The sequence below is a fragment of the Eubalaena glacialis genome, chromosome 4 (genome assembly GCF_028564815.1).
Source record: "Eubalaena glacialis isolate mEubGla1 chromosome 4, mEubGla1.1.hap2.+ XY, whole genome shotgun sequence".
NCBI lineage: Eukaryota > Metazoa > Chordata > Mammalia > Artiodactyla > Balaenidae > Eubalaena > Eubalaena glacialis.
In genome coordinates this window covers 133,258,076-133,281,251 of record NC_083719.1, presented here as the reverse complement: position 1 = coordinate 133,281,251, position 23,176 = coordinate 133,258,076, and the positions used below count along the sequence as shown (strand labels likewise).

Genomic DNA, 23,176 nt, shown 5'->3' with positions numbered 1-23,176 from the left:
CCCTTTTACCACCACCTGCCCCTCAGTTTTCTAAATCTTTCTTCTGATTTGTAAAGTACATCATTTGCAGCAGGGTGCTTTTTCTCACATCTTCAGGATGATGTTCCTATTCCTTAGCATGTAGTGTTTTCCATAGGCTCCATATTGCCTTATTGCACACAAAGGGGAAAAACCTAACTGGGTGCCATGCTGCTCCCAGCTGTACACTCTATCCCCACCGTCACTGACTGAACACCCTTCTCGCATCCATAGCTTCAACTTTCCTTCAGGTGACAGGAAGGTTCTCATCTCTCACACTCTGAACAGAGGAAATTCATGAAGGACAACTTTTTCCGGTTTGCCTGGTTACTCACGAATCCTTGTGCCTTCTCTTGCTTAGAGAGCTTTCTACATGGGAACTGCATCTCCCAAAACACAGGATGCCTTGGCTCTTTCCTATTTCTGGAGGTTGTTTTTGGGGATGGTAACCTCTTACTAGTTTGTGTGTAGGTCTATGTATATATGTCTGTGTGTATATATATAGCTGTATGCATATATATATATATATATGTATGTGTGTACACATGTATGTGTATGGGTATGTATAAACATGGGTATGTGTATGTATGTCTATATACATGTGCGTATTTGTGCACATATGTGTGCATTTGTGTCTTATGTGTAACTATGTGTGTGTGTATTCCCTGTGGGGTTAGAGAACTGAGGGGCAGACTGACTCAAAAACAGCAACCACAAAGAAAAGAAGAGGAAATGTTCATTTTCCCAGTTGCTACTGATACTGGATTTTGCATCCAGGGCACAAATACAGGTCCAAAATTAAAGCATCTCCCAAGAAACTTCTAATGAGGGGAGGAATTCTCTATTTCTGATGACTTAACATACAGTATCTTTGTGTCCTTTAATGCAGTTCCATAAACTTTAAAGGTTCATGAAAATTCCTCCAAGAGTTTGGTGAGAGATTGACTGTCATCCCTAGTTTGGTGATGGAATAATTCCTCATTTTTTGTTTTATCTTAGACATTTTAAGTAGATAGTTAAGAGAAGCTAAGGAAGACGCAGTTTTTAAACCACAAGTCCCTCTTCTACATTTCCCCCTTCCAGATGTTTACAACTCCAAAGATAAAGGCTACCTAAGATATAACTTGGTCCTGTGTGCCTTTGAGACTCTTCATTTTATCAGCATGGACCAGGATGCCCAGAGGGGACAAGTAGTGTACCCAAGGTCCCAAAGCTTGTAACAAAGCCCAGACCATAACTCAAGTGTCCTGACTTTAATAATGATGAGACTCCACACGGTTCTGGAAAGAAAGTGGTAATGATAGCTATTTAGAAAAAGCTACCAAGTACGTGTGTACTTTTGCTTTACTAATCCTTAGGGAGAAGGAATAGTGACTCTCGCTATTCTTGAAGCACTGTCCTGTCACTAACAATAGCCACTTCCCATTTCTTATCCTCTGAAGTGAGCAAAACCCCGACAAAGGTAGGGAGGCTGTCTTCATACCCATAGGGGGAAAACGACCTTCCTAGAGTCTGTGTACAAGACTAAAAAGGTGCTGAACCTCTACAGATCCTTTGAAAGTCATGCACATTCTGGATTTCTCTTTTTTTCAACTGCTTATGGCTAACTTCAGCCTAGAGACAGACCAAAGGTTTTCCAATTCGTGCAACTGCCAGACACTTTTCCTTCCAACTCTAAGCCAGGCACAGCCCCCAAAGCCAATTTTGCAAACTGCCACATTCTTTTGAAATATTCCATGGGTTTCATTACGCATTTTAAAAAAATGTAGCCCTGAAGCTAATAATAAGATAGTCACTGAACACATGTTCCTTTTGAATTGGTTCTATAATACTGGTTGTTAATGAACCTTGGAGAAATACAGCAAGGAATAGCACTTTCCAGATTTGAAATTCACATACACTGACCATCTTGAAGCAAAAGTCACTCTAAAGTCAAGAGGCTCCCGGGGCTTCTGCTGTTATCATCGCAGAAAAATGCAGTAAATTCAGCTCCGTGAGATGCACCTGTGATTACCTTCCAACCATCCCCATCACTTCACTTGGGATGACCCTCATTTTTATTCTGCTCTCATACCTCTCTGCACAGGCCTTGGGTACTAGGCATGGGGCCTGTGACTCATGTCCAAGCCAACGATAATAATCATGCCCTCTGGCCACAGTTACTGGTCCAGAGATGGGCATGTGACACCATTCAGGCTAGTGAGACAGATGGTGAGTTTTGCTGGGTGTTCCTGGGAAAGAAGCTTCTGGGTCTTCTAAAAGAGCTCCAAAATCAATAACCACTCTGTTACAGAAAATGAAGAAGGAAGAGAGAAAAAGGGAGAATTTCACCATCCTCAATGTATATGCAAGACTTTTTAAGGAAATAATGAGGGAACTAATAAGAAAGTTTAATTTCCAGTCAAGTGAGAAGGTATGTTTTTAGGAAATAATTCCTTAAGATTAGAAATGGCTTTCTAAAGACTTCTGAAAAGGGAATAGCTTCTGCAGCGAGAGAATCAGCCTCAGTGTATGGTAAAGTCATCATTCTTCTCAGGAAGAGAAATCCTGGAAATATCAGGAGATTTAAAACATAATAGCTACTCTTTTTGACATGTCGCTGATCAATGTAATTTGAACTGTCATTCAAATAGACTAAAACAGCCTAGGTAACTTTATGAAAACTAGTGGGCTTAGGAGAATGTATCAAAATCATTTTTCTAATTTTTCTTTTGGGTTTCCATCAAAACAAAAGCAATGTTATTCTAGTGCACTTTTTTCATTGCATTTTCAAAACATGAAACATGAGTTGCCGAGATAATCACTGACTTCCATGATAAAAGTCATAAATCAAAGGAAAGAGTAATACTTTCAGAATTATGCGAGTTGATTTAGCATTACCAGGGATGCCTAGAAACATAGATAACCTGAAAGCTGACGTTTAGAGGTCAGCAAAGAAAAGATTACTGTTTGCATGGAAAAGCTATTTATGCAATTAACTGAAATTAATTATGCTTGTATAAATTTTATAAACACATTATTTACAGATCTGGGTTTTTGGCTAATTAAGCTTTAATTTAGTTGAGAAAACTAAACCATATAAGTTTTTATGAGAAATCCCTGGCCATCCATTGAAAGGAAAGAGGTAAAATCATAGTTTTTAGGAAACATCTGGAGAAGTAAACAATTTAGGAAAGCTGCAAAGACAGAAATTATACTCAATTATCCAAGATGTAAAGCCATAGTTTGAGGTTAGGCTGTCCTTCATTTTCTCAAGAGTACCCCTTAATTAAATGCAAATAATCAGAAATGGCAATTAATAGACTGCTAGCATTCCCTGATTAGATAGTGGAGCCCATTTACAATACTTTAAGGTTGCTGTGGACTCTGCAATAAACCAAATGGAATGTATATTCATCAATTGCTCTCCAATGTGTTCCTTACTGAAAAGTTTTCTATGATGGTGCCATCTCAGAGGCTAGCCAATGACGTTAGCAGCCATAACGCCATCACCAATATTTCCAGGGCATTTGGACAATCAATCTTCCAGACAGACAGGGGTACTGCCTCTGAATAGACCAGCCAAAGGCACAGGGCTTCCAAAAGGGGGAGACTTTTGAACCACCTTGAGTAAGCATCAAATCATACAAATCAGGAACAAGCCATTAAAGGTCAAATGGCCTCTCGAAGATAACATGGGGCAGAGCAGGGGCCCAAGTGCAAGTGTGTTGTTCCTTCATTGCCTCTCTCAAGGGTGCACCTTCCTACAGTGAATACTGAAGAGTGACTCCCTCTTCCTACCTCCATAGGGGACTGCCTACTCCATGCCTTCTCCCCATCAGGGCCTTTGAACTTGCCTCTCCCAATGCCTGGAATCTCCCTCAGCTCTTCATGGCTGTCACAATCCATTCTTCAGGCTTTTACTAAACTTCACCTCTCCAGAGATGCATATGCTGATCTGTGTCTGAAGCAAGCCATGGCCAATTACAAAGTGTCACATCTCTCTCTTTATTTCCTTCAAAGGACATATCAGAATACATAATTATTTTGTTTATTTAGTAGTTTGCTTCTTTATAGGCTGTCTCATCCTCTGACATGGTTATCGTTTCCTGTGTTTTACACAGTTCTGTTTCAAGTTGAATCAGCAATAATGTGTATAGAAAAATATATTGGAGTGACTGTAATTCTTGTAGCAATGATGATTTTTCAGCCACACCCACGTTAAATATGCTTTTAAGACTCCATTAGTCATTTCTTTGAAAGTGAGCTTACGACTCTGTGCTGAATTTTAGCAAATGAATCCTCTTCTCCTCTTTGTAAGGTGACTCTCCAAGTGTTCAAGTTGACAATAATAATAGTAAGCATTCATGGGTGTCTACCATGCTCTACTTTCTGGTTAGTGCCAATCTTTAACACAACCTCCGAAATCCCATTACTACAAACAAGTAAAGCAAAGCTCAAAGAAGTTAAGCTCCTTTTCCAATAGCACTTGGCTCACCAGTCGCAGAGCTGAGGTTTGAACCCAGGTCTGTCTACTCTGAAGCCTGTAAACCACACCTCCGCCTTCTCTAACATCACTTTATTTTTTTACACATCAGGATCCTTCCAAAGCATCAGTTGGCAGCATGGCTTCAGAACAACTCTGGACAATGAGAGTGTGATGGAAAATGAACCAGGAAGCTGGGCAGTCTAGACTGGGAGGATTTGCTCCCACGTAATTAAGTCTGCTGATGTGAGGCCTCTGAACCTCTCTAAGCTCAGTAAGTGACTCGTCCAATATGGGAGAAGAGAATCAATAAGGTCCATTAGAAAACACAAAGAGAAGACAATTTCTCAATATATTGTGTAGGAGGCATACCACCAGCTGGGAGTAAGAAGTATTCATCTTAATGTTGGGACATTTAGAAGGTTCTAGAAATCAGAGTAGGGATACTGCCGACCATCAGCTTTCTTCATGTGCCCTTGCTGTTGACTCTTTGAACCATCCCAATAATGCCACAAGCATGGGGACTGGAGGATCTGAGGAACAGACAGTGACCCCTCAGCCTGCAGAGTATCATGGGAGGGTGTATGGCACAGTTGTTAGGAGTTCTAGGTTCAGTTCTCCTTCGTATCCCAGCTCTGTCATTTACTGAAACCATAGGAAAAGTGACTTGACCACTCTCTTAAGCCTCAGTTCACTCATCTGGGAAAGGGAGATAACTATAGGAACCATTTTCTAGGTTTGTTATAGGGATGAAATAATATGCCCCATGTTAGTTGCTCAGTACCATGCCTGGCACAGAATAAGCTCTCAATACAAGTCATCCTACTAATGACAATAATCTACTTGCAAATCCTGCAGTTAATGTACCTATGAGCGGCCAAATTCTGTCTGCGCCAATGAAAAAAGCAGAAGACTTATTCTAAACAACCTCCCTTTTTCTAATGCAGAAAGTGTTTGTATTAAGTGTGAGGAATTACAGTCTGTATTTATCCTTATAGATGAGGTCCCTAATTCAACCACAATGTAGCCAAATGGTCTTTAAAGAAAGCAACTATCATGACACACCCTTACTTCTTTTCTATTTATGATTTTTCTTCTCTTTTCCTTTTATCCCATTATTTTTACTTTTTTGAATCTCACAAGTATTACATAAGTATATTCTCCTTGCAAAAGGTCAATAGAAAATGGTAAAGCAAGGGAAAGTTGCCTTCTGCTGGCCTCTCCCATCTGTCTTCCCATCCCACCTCCCCCCACCACCCAACTCCTCTCCCAAAGGAAACTACTGTCATCAGATGTTCTAGGAATCCACATCCAACATTACCGGATTGCCATCATCTCTTTTTCTGTTGTTCAGTTTCACTTTTAGCGTTTATACAATCATCTTGTCTTGGAAGCCCCCTCTTTGACTATGCCAAATCACCCCTCTATACGTTCATACAGCATCCACTCAGCATAGTGGCATTTTTACATTTGTTTGTTTGATCACGTGATCAAGTCTCCCCCACCAGACGGCAAGCTCTCGGAGGAGGGACCGCATTTACTTTTGTTCACTGCTGTACCTCCAGTACCCAGTACAGTGGTTGGCCCACAGGAAGAAATCAACACACATTTGTTGAGTAAATGACTGTTACTCATTCATTAGGCTGTCACAGATAGTAACTAGACTAACAAGAGATTGGCAGAGTTGAACATTTCAAACGGAAACCAGTCACTTAACTGGGACCAGAAAATTATTTTCCAAAAACAACCGCAAAAGTCAGAAGCCCAAGGCTCTCCACCAGTGAATGAACAAGACACAAATTATCGCTGCTCTCGTGGAACCCTCCTTGCCCAGAACGGCAGTGCAGGTTTCAATTAAGAATATATTAAATTGCTTATGTGAACCATAAAGCGTTCACTTCTAAAATAGCAACCAATTATGTATGGCATGAAACTGGTTTAACCCAATGAGTGACCCAAATGATCATTTCCCTCTATCTTTGGATTTTAGGAAGAGTACTTTTTCTTAATCTTGGAGTTAAGAGATTTGTCAGAGAGAGATAACATGCTTACTTAACATGGTTGATTACAGTCAGTGTATTAATGGTCAAAACTCCCTGCCGTTGGGCAACCCAAATATGATGGCTAGCTAAGGGACGAAAATGTGCCGAGTCTTTCACCACACGTCCATAGACCCTGGCTCAATGACTTGCTTGAGTCTGCAAAAGGCATTTGCTGCTGAGCTCTAATGCTCACTGTTCATTCTTATTTTTTCTAAAATGGGAGGTTGATTGTAGTACTTATTAGGCATGAGACCTTAAACAGATCACTGATCCCCAGCTGCCCCTTCAGTCAAAAGTGTAAAATTAAATTACCCCTGCCATATCTTTCCCATGGGGATGCTTGTAGAGAATCACAAAATGCAGTAGATGTGAACCAACTTTCTAAGGTGCCAAGAACATTTACAAACCTAAGGGATGTTATGAGGATAGAATGAAGTTCTTTTTTCTTTTATTGTGTCTCTCGGTAAGTCGTAGGCACCTAAAAATGCTTGTTGAAATTAAGTGATGATTATGCCCACATGGTGATGATAATGATTTTATGGATTTTTTAATTGTTAGATTTTGTGGAGGGAACCACACCTCAGGGCTCCATCACAGTGTCTGCTCACATTAGGTTCTTAGTAAGTGGCTATTAAATGACTCAGTGCTCTACACTGTATTGTTTTCCACTGAAAAAGGCTTAAACTGACCCCAAGTTCCACTCACTAACTCTTCCTGTAACAATAAACGCACAGCATCTACTATTAGCAAATCAATTGTTAGGAGATGCTAAGAAGTGTTCCACTTAATAAAGCTGACCGATAATTAAAAGCTGACTAATATGTGTACTTTTATGTATACTACAAGCATTCCAGTTAGAAGGTTTCTCTATTAAATATAGAAAGGCTATGATCCTACTGAGGATTTTTTTCCCTATTCTTTAAATCCTTATTTATCAAAGCAACTCCTTATTTAGTTAGATGATTCACATGTGGCTTAGTAAAGGCAGAAAAGTAATTCAAAAGGCAACCAAACCATGATTCTTATAACACAGGTGCTGGTTCTGTAGTTAGTGTGACTCCTTAAAGTATTCAAGAAGCTAAAACTGCTTGAAGTAGTCAATGACTGAACCAGTATGGAAGTAGTTTTAAAATGTCCACTCCTTGTTATTCCTAGCTACACAATGACCATCAGTGCCACTGACAATTCTGCAAGTAAATACATTACTGGTTATGACACATTTATTTTATTTTTTGACAGTAAACATTTCTGAATAAAGTTACAAGCATAAATTTTCAAGTTCGACATATTTGTACACATGCATGTATATGTACACGTAGCATGTCCTTGTATACGTAGTATGTATATAGACATAAAAACTATATACTAACCCTATTACTTACTAGCTGAAGAAGTTGGGGAGGTTCAGCAAGCTCTGGGCTTTAGTTTCCTCATAGCTAAATGGGAGATAATAGCACCCTGCCTCACAGGGTCACTGTGAGGAAAGAAGAGAGAACTCAGGTAGGCACTCAGCACTGCACTCAATACAACGTGTGGTGTGTGCATGGTCAGTAGCAGTTGTTGGTGTTGGTGTTGGTGTTGGTGTTGTCGGTGGTGGTGTGGCAGATAGTACAGATCTTCCTCAACTTACAATAGGGTCACATTCCGAAAACCTCACCATCTGTTGAAAATATCTTAAGTCGAAAATGCATTTAATACACCTAAGCTACCAAACATCACAGCTTAGCCTCGCCAAACTGAAATGTGCTCAGAACACTTACACTAGCCTACAGTGGGGCACACTCATCTAACACAAAGCCTGTTTTATAATAGAGTATGGAATATCTCATGTAATTTATTGGATACTGCACTAAAAGTGAAAGACAGTATGGGTGCAAGTGTATATAGGGTGTTCACCCTCGTGATGGCATGGTTGACTGGGAGCTGTAAGCTGCAGGTCAGTGTTACCAGACAGGACCGTACCACACATCTCTAGCCTAGGAAAGGCTCAAAATTCACAACTGGATCTACTGCATTCACATCACTCTTGCAACATCATAAACTTGAAAAATCCTAATTCGAACCATCCTAAGTTGGAGACCATCTGTACTTTCCAACGATGGCCAGAACCCTATCTCTGCATTCGTTTCCAGAAGCCACCATACAAATTACCACAAACTGATAGCTTAAAACAAAAGAAATTCATTCTCTCACATTTCTGGATGCCAGAAGTCTGAAATCAAGGTGTCAGCTGGGCTCCACTCCCTCTGGAGGCTCTAGAGGGGACTTCCTTCTTTGGCTTTTCCATCTTCCAGAGGCTGTGGGCATTCCTCATGGCCGCATCACTCCAACCTCTGCCTCTGTGGTCATACTGCCTGCTCCTCTTCTGTCTATGTCAAATATTTCTCTGCCTGACTCTTATAAAGACACCTGTCATTGGATTTAGGGTCTGCCTAAATAATCCAGGATGATATCCTCATCTCAAGATCCTTAACCTAGAAAAGGCCAAAGAAGGTAACGTTCACAGGTTCCAGGGATTAAGCTGAAGACTTATCTTTTGGGGGCCACCATTCAACCCACAACAATCTCCCATCCTACAAGCTCCTCTAGAACCTTGCAACTCCCCCATGTAGAGGGGATTCTGTGTGCCTTCCCCCTGAATCTAGACAGGATTTTGTGTCTGCCTTCACTAACAGAGTGATGTAGGAGTGATGCTACCTGACTTCTGAGTCTAGGTCATAACAGCCTTAGGCACTTCTACCTCATTTAAGTGGAACATGCATCCTGGAACCCAGCCACCATGAGGACAGGAAGCCCACATTAGCCCACATGGAGAAGCCACGTGTAGGTGTTCTGGCCTGCAGAGGTCACAGTTCACAGACAGCATCAACTGCCCACACATATAAGTAAGCAAGCCTCTAGATGATTCTAGCCCCAGCTGTTGAGTCAACCCCAGCCTTGGAGTCTCCCTAGCTCAGGTGCCAGACATCATGGGGGCAGAGGGAAGCTATTTCCACTGAGCTCTGCCCCAACTGAAGAGTCCTGAGCAAAATAAATTACTACTGTTATATTTAGCTACTAAGTTTTGGGGTGGTTTGCTGCATAGCAATAGATAATGAGACTAATTACTCATTAAATAATTGAATGGGCTAAGATGAGAAAGTAAAAAGACAGCACATGAGATATACTTCCTGGTATTTAGCATCTTGGATTTTTGTCTAACTAAATATAGTGTGAGCACACATAAATACACACACACTTTTAGAGGAAAAAGCGACTCAGTCTCTCATTCTGAGTCAAAGAGTATAGGAGGATCCCTTAATTAGAAACCATATAAGCTGTAGAGGACCACTTGTAGAGCATCATTTGGTCAAACTGCATATTTTACAGGTTTGAAGACTAAGGCTCAGAAGTGGTCCCTGACCCTCCCCACTCAATACAGCTCTTCGCCCATCAAAGGTCCACCTTGCTCCTCACTGGGAAGATGAAAAATCTATCACAGCCTCACTACCTACCCAAGTAGAAATACTGAAAAGAGGAGAGGAGGAAGAGAACGGGTATGAGGAAAAAGAACAAAGCTGCTAGAAATGTAGTTACTTGCGGCCATCTGTTCATCAGATTATGAGAACCTTTCTGAGGGTTTTTTGGGCCTTGAGGTTTTTAAGGTGGTATTTCCCACCTTAAGCCTATGGCTCCAGGTCTTAAAAACTGTCCAGAGCGTGGAAAGAAAAGGCACAAATTGTTGTATAGAGGGAAATGAAAAACTTCTCTGGCCATGTTGACGTTGCATGCTCTCCAAGACCTATCTAAGAGGTAGGCTTGAGGATTCTAGACCCGTTTTGTAACAAAGACCTTTCTGCAATGGTGGAAATGTTTTTTATCTGCTCTGATGATGATGGTGGCTACTAACCCCATGTAGCTATTGACTGTGTGCGACATGGCTCGTGTGACTCAGGAACTGAATTTTTCATGTGACTTCATTTTAATACCATATTAGACAATCAGTTCTAGACAAAGTATTTACAAAGCCACTCTGAACTTAGAAATTCTAACTAGTGACACAGGCAACCCAACTGACTTGAAACTTCATATTCATGACTGTGTCTCTTTCTACAGTCTGAATAAGGTCCTGTCTGCTATGGAAGGACTGATCCTTAAGTTCACAGTGGTAATATGCCTCTTGGGATTCAGAACTTCTCTCCTATGATTGCTTAATGCCTCAGTAAGAGTGCAGAAATCCCCAAGATGTGGTCACAACTTCCGACTTCTGAGAGCCATTCAGAGTTCACAGCTGCATGACCAAAAATACCTAAAAATTCCATGTGTGAGCAGCTATGTGTGATGGAAAAAGACAGAAATACTTTCAGGGAGATTTTCTGACATTATTTTTCTCAATTCTAGCATCACAAAAAAAAAAAAAGAATTTGTTTTTTCGGTACCAATAAGTCTTCATTCACTGTATTTTCCCAAGCAAAAGAAGGGGAAGGGAAAAGGGTCAGCATGTGTGTTACAAAATGATAGCAAATGGGAAAGGAAGTACCTGGCACAGCAAAATCAACCATCAAACACTGCCCAGATGGGGTCGCCAAAGCACAAGGGGCCTCAGTCTCCTGCAGTTAAGTAATGTGGGGAAGGGATGAGGGAAAGAACAGGTACATGCTTTTCTACCCTCCCTCCTTCCCCATAAATTCAAGATTTCACACAAAGCCTTGGTTTCTAGCAGTAAACATGGAGTTACATTCGTCCATCTCCTATTAAACAATCTTGTGGCCACTTCGACATAAGTTTCTTGCACCTGCATATAAGTTCCTGAGTGACTTGCCTATACATTCATCTTTCCTTTCGTGGTCTCCCAACCCCACTTTCTACATGGAAGGCCCCCTCATTGCCCCTCTCTACCGTAGGATTAGAGATTAAAGTAGGTTTTAATCCATCCAAAGACAGCAGTCTGTTTGGCATGAATCACATCGTGGCTCAGGAGACTGGGAACAAGGGATGGAGAGTTCTTAGCTTCTTCAGGATTTCTGCACAAGTCATTTAATCACAGACACCCCACAAATTAAACATATAGGTATATGGACTATTTTGGGGGGGCACAAAGGGGGAAAGGAGAGGGGGTAGGAATCCAGTTTCTAGGACAGAAGATCTTGTTTGAAATAGGAAACAGGGGAAGGGGAACACAAAAGAAAGTGTGGTTCAAGACCTCCCACTTCAAGAAGGGGGGCCCCCAAGCTTATGTTTCAGATCTTTTTGGCCGGTGTAGACCCTTTGTCAAAGATGCTTTGGCTATTTTTCTCAATATAAAAAGAAGTTTGTAAACAATAAAACCTCAAAAGAACATGCAGAAGACCAACACATTATATTTATACAAACTAGGCCACCTAGCAATCACCAAATCAGCTACTTGCGAAGTCCTACGAAGCCCAGACAAATACAATAACTAGAGGGGGGCAGCAATTGGGGGAGACAAGAACCCAGGATCAGACACACATCACTCAACGCATTCTATTGCATTTACCCCATTACAACACAGTGAGGTAGGTTTGCAGTGATCTCACAGCATGTAAACAACACTCCCTTTTCTCCTTTAGCTACCATGACACTAATCACTGCTGTAGCAGGGCAGGACACTGGCTCTGGGAACCACAAAGAAGCCATCACTGATGGTGTCTCTGGAAGCCAAGGAGGAAAAGCCCAGAATTGTTCAAGATTAAAGATCTTGTCCTTCCTTCATATATCCATCCCTGGGCAGCTCAAGATGGGTACAGAGGCATCGTTCTTAAAACTTGTCCTTACCAACTCACAGTTTTTATAAAAACATACACAATATACCCTGTTGTGTATGGTAGACCTAGCCCAATCCAGTGAAGGATGGATCTGGTATGTAAAGCGAGTCCTGTGCCCTGGGATTAGAGGTCTGGAACAGGAATCCTTTATCACACATACAGATGACCTCTGCCTAATCTTGGCTTCCCCTCTCTGCACCTTTTACCTGGCCCAGCCTCTCCTAACCTCTCTGTAACACCTTTTCCTGTTCAGACCAATTTCCAATCTTTCAGTAGAAGGAGACCAAGTCATGAGGCAATCCAGTTAAAACCTAGTCTCCCATGAAACACTGAAGATGGAGGGGTTTCAAGAGAACACTATGGCAGAAAAGCCAGCTCTAATTGGCAAAAATCAGGAGTTCAATAGGCTATACGCTCCAAATAGTTGTTCTCTCTGGAGATACAGCAACAGAAAGTATTCCTGCTGTGCAGACCTGGAGCTGCTGCCGACTTATCCCTGAGATTGCACACATACCTGAGAACACAGTGCAGGAATGAGGGCACTTATTAAATTAGATTAAAATACACAAAAATACAAAACCAGAATATTTCTATTATGAAAAAAAAAGTTAACATGCACAAGATACGTCATTCACACACAGCTAGTGCAGTTGGCATCCTGGAGAAAGTGGGAGCCAAGGTACAGTCATCCAAGGGAGCAAACAAATAAAATTGCATTGGCCCAGAATGGGGTGGGAGTGAGCTTAGAAGCAGCAGGTCTGCAACCGTTCCCTGCAACCGTTCTTCTGCCTATCATGACAACCCACTGCTTGGGACAGTGGTCAGCGCTCTATCCCAGGAGGGGGTTATGAGGAGACAGGATGCGGAAAACCCTGCCTTACCCCTGAGATATTTCCTACCACAGAAGGTAGTAGCTTGTGGGTTGGATCCATCAATCTGGTCTCATGCTTAATCTTTTCACTCTGGCATGGGAAATATTATTCCATATCCTTCTTTAAGAGTAAAACAACTTCCCTATCCAGGCCACTTTCAAAAGCTGGAGATTCTGGGGGTGGAGACTCAGATAAAGCATGCAGGAAGGGTTACCCCCCAAAGCCCTCACGTGCATTTGGATAGAGCATGATTGGGGTTTCTTTGCCTCACCCCTTCCCCCCACCAAGAGGGAAGAGGGGGTGACACTGTAGATCCCGGCCTGAGATATATGGCAGTGCCAGCTGCCCCTACCCACACTGTCCCCCCTTTTCTCCACTCTGCCGATTGATGCCTGTTCCTCAAAGCTTTCTGTTCACGAACGGATAGCCCCCACCCACTGTGGCTCAATTCTGGGCCTCTGGGAGCATGGCAGGGCTATGGATCTCTTCTTCCTCCTCCGGAAAGTAGGCTGGCTTTCCCTGTGAGCTGGGAGCTTGCTGGGCCTTCAGTGGACACGAGGCTACGATATGGTTGATGCTCTGCCAGAAGTGGCACTTCTTGGGCTGGGGTGGCCGTTTGCATTCCTTGGCATGACGGTCTAGACCTCCACAGTTGTAGCACCTGTCTCCCTTTGATCTGCGTTTCTGCATGTTCTTCCCTTTGGGCCGCCTCTCGTTCCCAGCACAGAACATCCCACCAGGGCCGGTGACTCGGATAGATTCCAGGCCCTTGGCAGACTTCTTAAAGGTGAACTCCACGGCCTCACCCTCCTTCAGGCTCCGGAAGCCCTCCATGTGCAGCTTACTCTGGTACACAAAGACATCCACCGGGGTGGGGGTGGGGGGGCTCGAGTGCGACCCCCGCGCGGGCGGTCATGGACGGGAAGCCGAATCCCATGCGCACGCTGAACACGTACAGATGCCGGCTCCGCGCAGCAGCTGCGGCTCCTCGGCCGCCCGGGCCGCGTCCTCCTGCGCCTCAGTGCCGACACCTGCAAACCGCTGGTTTGACACAGAGCTCATGCTAGTCGGCTGAGCCCGCGTGGCCCCGGGCCCGTGGTCGGCGGGCTGCTGGCCCCAGAGAAGTCCGGAGGCAAAGGGCAAAAAATGAATTTTGAGTGTACGAAAAGGATAGTAAGTGGGAAAGGTCATGAATATTATCCAAATAGGCTAACGTTGCATAGTGATTTATTTATAATTGGCACTCAAGTTTCCCAGTGTGACCTCTCAAAAGTGTCTACAATTTGCATCCTGTTGAACTCGACTAGCGTCAGCCCCCCACTCTCCTCCTTCCCCACTCTGCCCATTCTCTCCAGCGGCCGGGCTCTCAACACCGGAACCACAGTGTCTGAGGCATCCCATCAGAGTTTCACACCCATGCTTCCAGGCTACAGTCACCACTCAGACGGGTTTCTCCATCCTTTAAGACTCAACCCAAGGAGTCTTCCAGGGCCTTTTAGCTTTAGCTAATTTCTTCTTTCACACTCCCTTAAAAGATTTGTCATTTGGGGGAACGTATTGTTTTTTCTTCCTAGTAAATTATGATCTATTAAAGTACAGGATTTTCTTTATTATAATCTTTAATGACCAGACAAACCAGTGTACTGCACAGTGTGCTTAAGAAATACCAATTGAATTGCAGCAAATGTGCCCAATAAATGGTACAAATTTGTAACAAGCTTGGTTCATGGCATTTTGCAGCAATTATAAGGACCAAAATCATCGTTGAGGATTTGCATTCTTGCAAAAGGTATAAAACACAGCAAGCTTCAAACGAAACAGGACATGACAGAGCTGTATCCCAGGACTATTCATGGAACAGAGTGGATTTCTGTCCTTTGTTTTTCTGCATTACAATGTTCATGCCGCCTTAAAAAATAACATTTTTGGCCATTTTTCAGCTTGATGAATTTGAGCTAATGGATGAAAAAGTGACTGTCAGAGACAGAGCACTGAGAGATGGAAGGAAGCACAGTGTTCTCAATATGAAAAGCCTTTCCAAGGTCCCAAGTGACGCTGGCATCTGAGCTGAAGCAAATGCTACTCACACACACAATATATTCATTAACAGTGTTAAGTGAAAAGTATAACTAAAGCCAATAATATCATTTTCTCCCATTTGCTGAGCAAATCCGTATATTAACTAGGATGATGTCTCCTGCTTTTCTTCTATTTCACACTCCTGACTCATGTAATTAAAATATAGCAGGCAGTCGATACACAGGAAGGAGTGTCTGTATTAAAAATACCTTTTCATAATCAAATTTAAGCACTCATCTTATTTATGATCTGTCTACCTTAATAAATCAACTAATACTTCATTTTAAAAGCCATATAAAGCTCTATTAAACCACCTTTACACACTTTAATTTAAGGTGACGGGCTATTCATAATTTTTTTCCCATTCATTTATTCAATAAATATTCTAAATATCTACTACATGCTAAGCAACATATTTAAAGCTGTGGATATAAAAATGAATAGTTTAAGGTTACAGTCGCTGTAGGGGAAACAGACAGGAAAATAAAAAAACGCCGTACTGCACGTCCCCCCGCTGCAGGACACCAGGTGCAGCAAATACAAAAGAGGGCGTCTTCACCTTAACCTGGGAGGACTTCTGAGAAAACATAAGAAATAAGAGAAAAGCTTAAAAAGGGCAATGTTTATCGAAGATCAAGTGCAGGTGTGATTTTCAAGTGAATTTCTGACCTAGCGGGAGGGAAGTTCTGGCCTGGCTGCTCAACAAGCAGGACTCTTGACTCCATGACTTCGCCCACTCAGATCACAGCTGATAAGGCATCTCACGTGACATATAAGCAAGTACAATGTGGTGTGCACAATCTGCTGAGCCAGTGCAGTGCCCTCTCTGGGATTTCACCTGGGTAACAACAACAGACTGGGGCAGGTAGAGGTGGGAGCTGAAGGGGAAAGTCATTACAGCGAAAAGGTCAAAGGCACATGCATGTTGAAGATGCAAGGAAGCAGGAAACCTGTGTAAACACAGGAGGTAACTGGTAGCACCACAAAGGTAGAGGGATCCTGGTCTGCCAACAGAAACAAATGTTCCAGGGCAAGACCAAGGCCACGTGGTCCAGGAAAGCCAGAAGGTGGGCATCCCCAGAGCTGCCTTTGGTTCCTGCCAGTGAGGCTGTGAGGTCCACTCATGCACCCAGGAGACCCCCTTTCCTGTTCCCTCTGCATGTGTATCCTCACTCCCCTCTACTTGAGTTAGTTTGACTGGGTAACGGTGCGTCGAGCCTTCTCCAAACAGATGATGTATTAGTGTTCTGAGTTACGGAACACACAGCCCATTCTCCCTGGCTTTTACTGTTTTACAATGTGTCCAATTTACAAATATTAGAATGCCTTCCTCTGACCCTCAGTGGATCTTTATCTTACTTTAGGGTAAATAAATCATGTTTTAGACATTGCACTGAACAAATTCAATTTGTCTTCGTGAAAAATAGCACTTGGAAAACGGGCAACGTGGTGTACTGATTAAGCGCGTGGGCTCAAGAGCCAGCCTCCCTGCGACCCTATCCCAGCTTCATCACTCACTAACGGCGTGACCTTGGACAAGCTACTGCACTTCGTGGAGCCTCCTATTCCCCATCTGTAAAATATGGGTAACAGTGGTACCTACCTCATAGGGTTTTTATGGGGATTATACAGGAAAATTAAAAAATTCTGTACAAGTTTTTATTAAACAAGTGGATATTCATTTCTTAAATAATCACAAATACAGTGGTTTGAGTTTTGTAATTTTGATGAATGGCAAGAGAAAGAGAAGTTAGGGGATCTATTAAACACAGGTATAGCTAGCTATAATTTATCAAGGACCTATCATGTGCCCAGCACTGACCAGGTACTTGACATCCATCATCTCATGAATGTGGTCTGCACAAAACTGTCAAATGTGTTTGACAATTCACAAACACATATTGAAAGCCGACTGCATACCAGGCACTGGGTCATGCCTACAAAGATGAATAGAACGTAATCCCTGCTCCAGAGAAGTTCCCGGCATGGCTGGAGTGCTGAAGCTGGGGCAGGCAACCTCGCGTCTACTTTGGTTCAATCATCTGCAAAATGAGGATGTGTGAGGAAGTGACTCCTTAGGTTCCTATTTCATCTAATGATGAATAATTTCACACTCACTGGACTAAGAGATCATGCCACCTATTGAAAATCCCCAAGCCTTTTAAGTTTTTCCACTCAGTAACCACTTGTGCTAAATGACAGTGTAGACGATCAGTACTGCAGTATTTGGGGAGGTCTTTGAGGCCAAGTTATTTGGATTGGGCTGCTGGAATGCTCTGTCAGAAGCATCAGCCCTCTAGAGAGTGAGATCTCACATGGTCAAGGGGAAGTTCAAAAGACAAAACTGTAGTGTTCAAACAGGAAGATGCCTTGCAGTCCTCAAGGACACCTGCTTCAATGCATTCATTTCTTTTCTGAGCCCCAGAGGGAAAAGGTGATGTTGTTCATGGCCCACTAGGTGTCCAGTTCCTTGACACTTGCGCTAGGGCTTTCTGCACTGCCCCACGATATGTCACACAGATGAATAAACCAGGTTCCACACTCAGACTGCTTGGATTCAAATCTCTACTCTGCCACTTTTTAGCTGTGTGATCCCAAATCCAGTTATTGAGCCTCTCTCCTCCCTGTGAAATTGGTATCATAATAATACCTAGCCACATAAGGATTAAGTTAGGTAATACTTATAAGTTGCTATGGCAGAGTCTGGTACAAAATGAGCCTTCAGTAAATGATGATGATGATGGTGATGGTGATGATGACGATGATAATGGCAAACACTAACATAAGGCACTTACTGTGTGCCAAGCTCCATTTCTAAGCACTTTACACGCATCACCTCATTTATTCTTCATAACAATCCTGTGAACAGGTAGGTATTGCTATTACTCCCAGTATATTGCAGCACAGAGAGGTTGTGAAATTTGCCAATGTAAGTAGCAGAACCAAGATGTGTACCTAGAGCATGCGTCCAGAGTCTGAGCCCCTAACCACTGCCATGTGGTATGGGGTCTCGCATGACTTTCTGTTGCCGGCACGGACTCTTCCTATGGGTGAGTGGCTGCTATACGTACACGCTTAACGTGCATTAACTCATGGAGTCTACACACCAACCTATGCCACAGATAGTATTATTAAGTTTATATTAAATGTTTACATAAACATAACAAGGGGCTAAAACAAAAGGTGAAGGCAGTGAAGGGAGAGGGTCATCGGCTGCAGTGCAAAGAGAACTGAGTTAAGGACTGAACAACCAGAACTACTGCAAACTACTCCAGGCAGGAAATGTCAGTGGATATCTCGGCTGGGAGGGAAATGTGTGATCGGAGGACACGGGGTGGGTAACAAAGATGATGAACCATTCTGGCAGCTTCAGAGTTTTGTTGAAAAGCCAGGTCATTGCAGCAGTTATCAGGAGCAGGTAAAGCGTGGTGGAAAGGGATGAGCTTTGAAGTCAAGCACCCGTTCTTTTACTTACTAGCTCTGTCTTCTAGGAAGCCACTCAACTTCTCTGAGCCTTGGGTTTTATTTTACTAAAATGGAGATTATAATACCTAATTTGTAGAGTTGTTTGGAAAATTAAAAGAGAGATTTTTTAACTGCCAAGCATAGTGACTGGCACAGAACACACTTAAATTCTAGTCCTCTTGTAAAGTACAGTGTGTGATAAACTAGGACAGGTTAACCTACAGGTGTTTATAACATAGATAAACCAAACACTCCTCCAAGTGGGGAAAAATAATAAAGAGTAGGAGAGAATAATGCTGTCCTGATTAATAATGAACACCAGAATAATCTGCTAAAAGCAGAGGAGAGGAAATTCATTTTTCTTCTGATTTACATTTGGGACAAAGAAAACTTGGTTGGACGTTTTTCCAGATTGCTATAATGTAAGGACTCTTCCAGCATATACCCCTGGGGATGGCAGAAAATGCAAGTCTGACAGAAAAGAAAATTCTGGATGTCCAATCTTGGATAAATTGCCAAGTCCTCAGAAACACTTTCAGATGACATCACTGTCTTGGTTTGTCATTACTCAGAGGGTTTGATTACAGTGTGAGCTTTTCCAAATGCCAAATTATCAAACATTCCAGGTGTACAAAATAATCACCGTTTCCTATTGACAATCCTTGCATAAAGTGCTTAACTGTTATCACATTGATTTCCTATGTTCGTTCACCCCACCATCACCAATGTAACATTGGTTAATACCGCATTCTTTCTCAAGATCTTCACTGTCAGTAAATTATTGTTTGTGGAAAAGAATTATAATTCTAAAAGAATGTGTATTATACTGTAATTGATAGAGAATATGCTTTTAACGTACAGGGAAAGACCAATTTTCTGACACTTCAGCTCTATCTGCTTAAAAGCATTACTGCTATAAAGCACCAATTATGGCTAACCATGGCATTATTCTCACTTTAGTAAGTAGTTGGTTTTGTAAAGCTTTAAGAACTCTCAACTATGGCAAACAATTTAGTTAACTACAGGAAATGGCCTATTTCATACAGATTATTACCTTAATATCATATTGCTCCCCAAGCTCGCATACATTCAGAGTGAACTGTCACTCAATATACATTTACATAGACCTCTCACTATTAAGCCTGCCAGATAAAGCAAACTCGAGAAGCCATATTTATATAATATCACGGTTATCAGGGTTTGAGTTCATATTCTCCACCACATCCACCCTCAAATCTTTCAGGTTCTATAAATTAACTTTACCCCAAACTAGCTAAAAATAATAAAAATAGCCCCAAACAGGGAATTAGGGGGATTCGCGAGTCCCAGCTAAGTTCCAGTGGGAAGGTAATGAATTCTATCCTGTTTTATTTTGGTCCTACCATCCAACCATCTCACCAGCCAGAACCCGGGGGTATTCCAGAATGTCTTCCAATCCCTCAACTCTTATATCCAAGCAGTAGTTGAGGTGTGTTGCTTCCACCTTTTAAATGTTTTTTGAATCTTTACTCTCCATTCTACTGCCCTAACTTCAGTCTTCTCCTATTTTATATTACAATACAGAAGGTTTTCTACTTTAAAGCTTTTGAAATACAAAATAAAAATATCACAGAACACGCATATCGACAAAAGACAACTATGGTCCCTTGGATTTAAGACCAAACAGACTCAGGACACCTTTTAGAGCCCCAAACTCTGAGAAACTTTCTCCATTATATTGCATCCTCACCTGAGCAAGTATCTAGACTACAAATCTGATCACATCTTTCTCTCTCTGCTGCTTAAAATACTTCTCTGAAGTCTGCTTGTCTATAAAGTAAGTCCAAGTTCAAAAAGTGTTTACCTACTCTGATTCAGAAGTAGAAGCTAATGTGCTCCAATATTCTAGAACATATTATCTTAGACCCCTACAATCCCATGGAAATTGACCTGTATCATCTTCCAAACTTAATATTGCAATACAGAAGCTTAGTTTCCTAGCATTTACTGCAAGTATTAAAAAGTGAGCCATTCTCCATCATTAAAAAGCCTACAAATAATAAATGCTGGAGAGGGTGTGGAGAAAAGGAAACCCTCCTATACTGTTGGTGGGAATGTAAGTTGGTACAGACACTATGGAGAACAGTACGGAGGTCCAGCAAAAAATTAAAAATAGGGTCACCATAAGATCCAGCAATCCCACTCCTGGGCATATATCCAGACAAAACTATAATTCAAAAAGATACGTGTGCCCCTATGTTCATAGCAGCACTATTTAAAATAGCTAAGACATGGAAACAACCTAAATGTCCACTGACAGATGAATGGATAAATAAGATGCACATATATACAATGGAATACTACCAAACCTTAAAAAAGAATGAAAGAATGTCATTTGCAGCAACATGGATGGACCTAGAGATTATAATACTAAGTGAAGTCAGAAAGAGAAAGACAAATACCATATATTATCACTTATATGTGGAATTTAAAATATGACGGAAATGAACCTATCTATGAAACAGAAAAAGACTCACAGACATAGAGAACAGACTTGTGGTTGTCAAGGGGAAGGGAGTCGGGGACGGATGGATTGGGAGTTTGGAGTTAGCAGATGCAAACTAGTATATACAGAATGTATATAGAATGGATACAAAACAAGGTCCTACTGTATAGCATAGGGAACTATATTCATATCCTGTGATAAACCACAATGGAAAAGAATGTAAAAAAGCACATATATATATATGTATAACTGAATCTCTTTGCTCTACTGCAGAAATTAACACAACATTGTAAATCAACCATACTTCAATAAAAAAAGTGAGCCATTCTGATGCATTGTTTCTAACCATGGTTTACAGAATCCTCAGGAGTCAAGTACCAATAGCTCCTCCCACGAGTGATGAATGGAGGCCCACGGAAAAGAGATGCAGCCCTTGCTATTCTCAAAGTTCACTCTGCCTGGGAAACACACATAAAAAGTATTATCTGGAGTGATCAGTATAATAATAAATACATAAATGGGGCTACAGAAGCATGAAGGAGGGGTTGTACCAGGCACAAAAGATGGAGAAAAGCAGCCCAAGAAGGAGAAATGGCCTGAATAAAGGCAAGAAAGTCTATCTATGCACAGGGTGTTAAGGATAAAAATAAACTTTATAATTCAGGAAAGGCATATATTTGGATTTTCTATTCTATTTTGAATTTTCACATGAAAACCTTACTCTTAATTGTGTTATAGTCATGTTTCCTTATCAAACAGGAGTTCTTTTTATTGCCAATGTAATTACTTACTTCTGCCATCACAAGAGGAAAGGCAAGTGTTTTCAGGGCAGCAGATTACTGCCCACTGTGCCATCATTAATAAGAGAAATTATAATATTTATACTGTTATAATCTCCAGGAAAGCTCTAGGGAAAAACCTCAGAATAACTCCAGAAATCATTTTGCCAGGATTTTCTTTTCATTTGAACTTTAACAAGTAAATGTCCAATCTGTAGAGTGGTCCTAAGTGCAAGAAATTCTTCAAAGCAGCATAAACACAAATTCTTTTAAAAAAAATGTAACATGGCTACACTCTCGTTTCCATTCTACCCAAGCAGTAGGAAAGAGAACTGCCATCCTGAAAATTGAGGAACTGCTCCATTAACCATAGTAATGAGCTCCCAGGTGTAAACAGACAGTGAAAATTCTTAGATAATCCCCAAAGACTAATTTTACTCTGATGTTTCAACCCCTAGCTCACAAAAACTTTCTTAATCACTACTAAAATTTGGGAAAACTTACTACTTTGGACTCTATCCCATCTTTCTCCTTGGATTATTTACTCAAAGTACTCGTAAGCTACAGATTACAGAAACATGGTTATCAAAATAGAAGGAAAGCATACATGATGGATCATAAAGGAAGGAAAATGCCTCAAAAGTGGATTACCAGCCTCTGAAGAATTGAGATCTAAAAGAAGTCAATCCCCACATGTAATCTGAACAGCAATGTTTTTTCACCAAGATACCAGCTTGCAGGTTATTTTGAATCCTATTGACATCACTTTCCACATTTCTTTTTCTTGCCCCATGCTTTCCCTTCCCCCAAGGAAAGCTAAAGAAAACCATGTGGTTTTACTTACAATTGTGAAGTTCATGACTTTGAGAATCCAGATGGTCATGGCCAAGTTCACCAGTATTAAAATCATCAAGAGTAGAACAAAGAAATACAGGCATCTTTTCCGCCAGCCATAAATCCCCACTTTGTATACCTGTGGCCCCTCAGAGCTGGACATAGTGCCCCGGTGGTGGGTGTACTGTTCCTGAGGCATCTGAAATAAACGAGGTGAGAGAGAAGCACTCACATTAAACTGCTCAGAGAGAGAGAGGAAAAAAAAAGAATGGGGAGCTTCCCTGGTGGCGCAGTGGTTGAGAATCTGCCTGCCGATGCAGGGCACACAGGTTCGAGCCCTTGTCTGGGAAGATCCCACATGTCGCGGAGCGA

At 41.8% G+C, this 23,176-nt stretch overlaps 1 protein-coding gene and 1 pseudogene across 1 annotated transcript in view; both read right to left on the bottom strand.

Moving 5' to 3' along the window:
• Positions 1-23,176, bottom strand: part of SGCD (sarcoglycan delta) — a 407,112-nt gene that overhangs the window by 361,970 nt on the left and 21,966 nt on the right. The window contains exon 2 of the mRNA XM_061188369.1: positions 22,815-23,003. Within this exon, the coding sequence (XP_061044352.1) occupies positions 22,815-23,003 (189 nt within the window). The remainder of the gene's footprint in view (positions 1-22,814; positions 23,004-23,176) is intronic.
• Positions 13,607-14,224, bottom strand: LOC133090097 (protein lin-28 homolog A-like; annotated as a pseudogene).